Source organism: Austrofundulus limnaeus, unplaced genomic scaffold, assembly GCF_001266775.1.
Source record: "Austrofundulus limnaeus strain Quisiro unplaced genomic scaffold, Austrofundulus_limnaeus-1.0 Scaffold512, whole genome shotgun sequence".
Classification (NCBI taxonomy): Eukaryota; Metazoa; Chordata; class Actinopteri; order Cyprinodontiformes; family Rivulidae; genus Austrofundulus; species Austrofundulus limnaeus.
The window spans coordinates 445,684-447,239 of NW_013952914.1; the positions used below are offsets into that span (position 1 = coordinate 445,684).

The 1,556-nt window shown below is 41.7% G+C and overlaps 1 protein-coding gene across 1 annotated transcript in view; it reads left to right on the plus strand.

Moving 5' to 3' along the window:
• LOC106530367 (nucleoredoxin-like protein 1) overlaps positions 1-1,556 on the plus strand; it is a gene marked incomplete at its 3' end in the record, with an annotated part of 7,787 nt that extends 6,231 nt beyond the window's left edge. The window contains 3 exon segments of the mRNA XM_014025966.1: positions 434-695; positions 798-887; positions 990-1,556. Coding sequence (XP_013881420.1) covers positions 460-695; positions 798-887; positions 990-1,266 — 603 coding nt within the window. The 5' untranslated portion in view covers positions 434-459.

Sequence of the window (1,556 nt, forward strand, 5' to 3'; positions counted from 1 at the left end):
AAAATCCTCCACCTCAGACCATTCAGAGATGTAACTCTCTGCGATACTGTGGTCACTCTCCATGTAGCATCAATTATGCTAATGCTAGCTGCCTGTCGTTCTCTCGTCCTGGCCACACCTCTGCTCTCTAACCCCCCTTCCCCACCCACACCCCCTCCCTTGCCCACTTTGACGCATTTTTCAAATTTCGCCTTGGGGTGGAGTTATCAAGATACACTTTAAGTTATTCTGACAGAAAAACACTTGAACTCCAGACTTAATTTTCAGTTCTTATTATCTTATAATCTGATGGAGATTTATTTTGACATCCTTTGMTCTGTTGTGTTCTGAAAATCCTGATGCATGGCTGTAAAAAGTAACACCAGGATGGATCTTATCAGAACCAAGGCCATACAGAGTTCAATGTTTATACACCACTGTCCTTATTTCACAGGTATTTCATACATCTTGTCTTTCATCATGGTGGACCTGTTCCTAAACCGAGTCCTCGTGGAGAACAACTCAGACCAGGATCAGCTCAACACGGAGCGTGAGATCATCGGYATCCTGGAAAACCGCATCCTGTTGCTTTTCTTTGCAGCTGCTGAGTGTGATGAGTGCCAGAAGTTTGTGCCAGACCTGAATGAGTTTTTTAAAAAGCTGAAAGGTCCAGCGTACATCGAATACCCCAAACTGTTAGCACTCATCTACATCAGGTCATCATCTTGATGTTTTTTTTTATTTGTGTACTTCAGGTGACTGCATTAACACATGCCAGCTTTAAATTCACTTCTGAAATTACCATCTTCTTTCTCCAGCTTGGACCAATCAGAGAAGCAGCAGGAAAGATTTCTGAAAAAGCTGCACGAAAAGATGTTGTTTTTGGCCTTTGAGGACCCGTATAAAAAGTTGGTGGTTAACAAAATAGTATCTGTGTATTTTTAACACATGTACATTTATTGCCCCCATCCTTGCGTTCAAACCTATCAGTACTGTTTTATGTCGTGCAGGGAGCTGCAGACCATGTTTGAGGTGAAGGACCTCCCAACAGTCGTCGTCCTGCGGCCTGACGGCTCAGTCCTCTCTCTGAATGCAGTGAAGGAAATCTCTCGCCTGGGAACCGACTGCTTCAASAACTGGCAGGAGTCAGCTAAGCTCATCGAGAGGACTTTCATGCTGAATGAGGATTTCAACGACCCGGACCTTCGAAGTGCCACCGACGCTGTGAGGAGGCTCAAATACAAGACTGAGGATGACAAGAGGAAAAAGAGATGGTGGAAATTCTAGGAGAAGGGGAAWGAGGGGAAGGATGAGGAAGAGAAAGATGAAACTTGGGAAGTAAAGACAAAGGAAAACCAAGGAATTCAGAGGAGAAGATGAAGAGAAAGTTTTAAAAAGCTATTTTATGCACTCTAAACATATATGAATGTAACTGTTCACTTTTTTCCTGAACCAAGTGTACAATTTATTAGCTCTTATTCTTTATAATTGTTATCAATAAAACAGTTGTTATTTCTGTAGACCTGAAAGCAAACAAAATATTTATTTATAATCAATACAAATAGTAAGTTTTACAT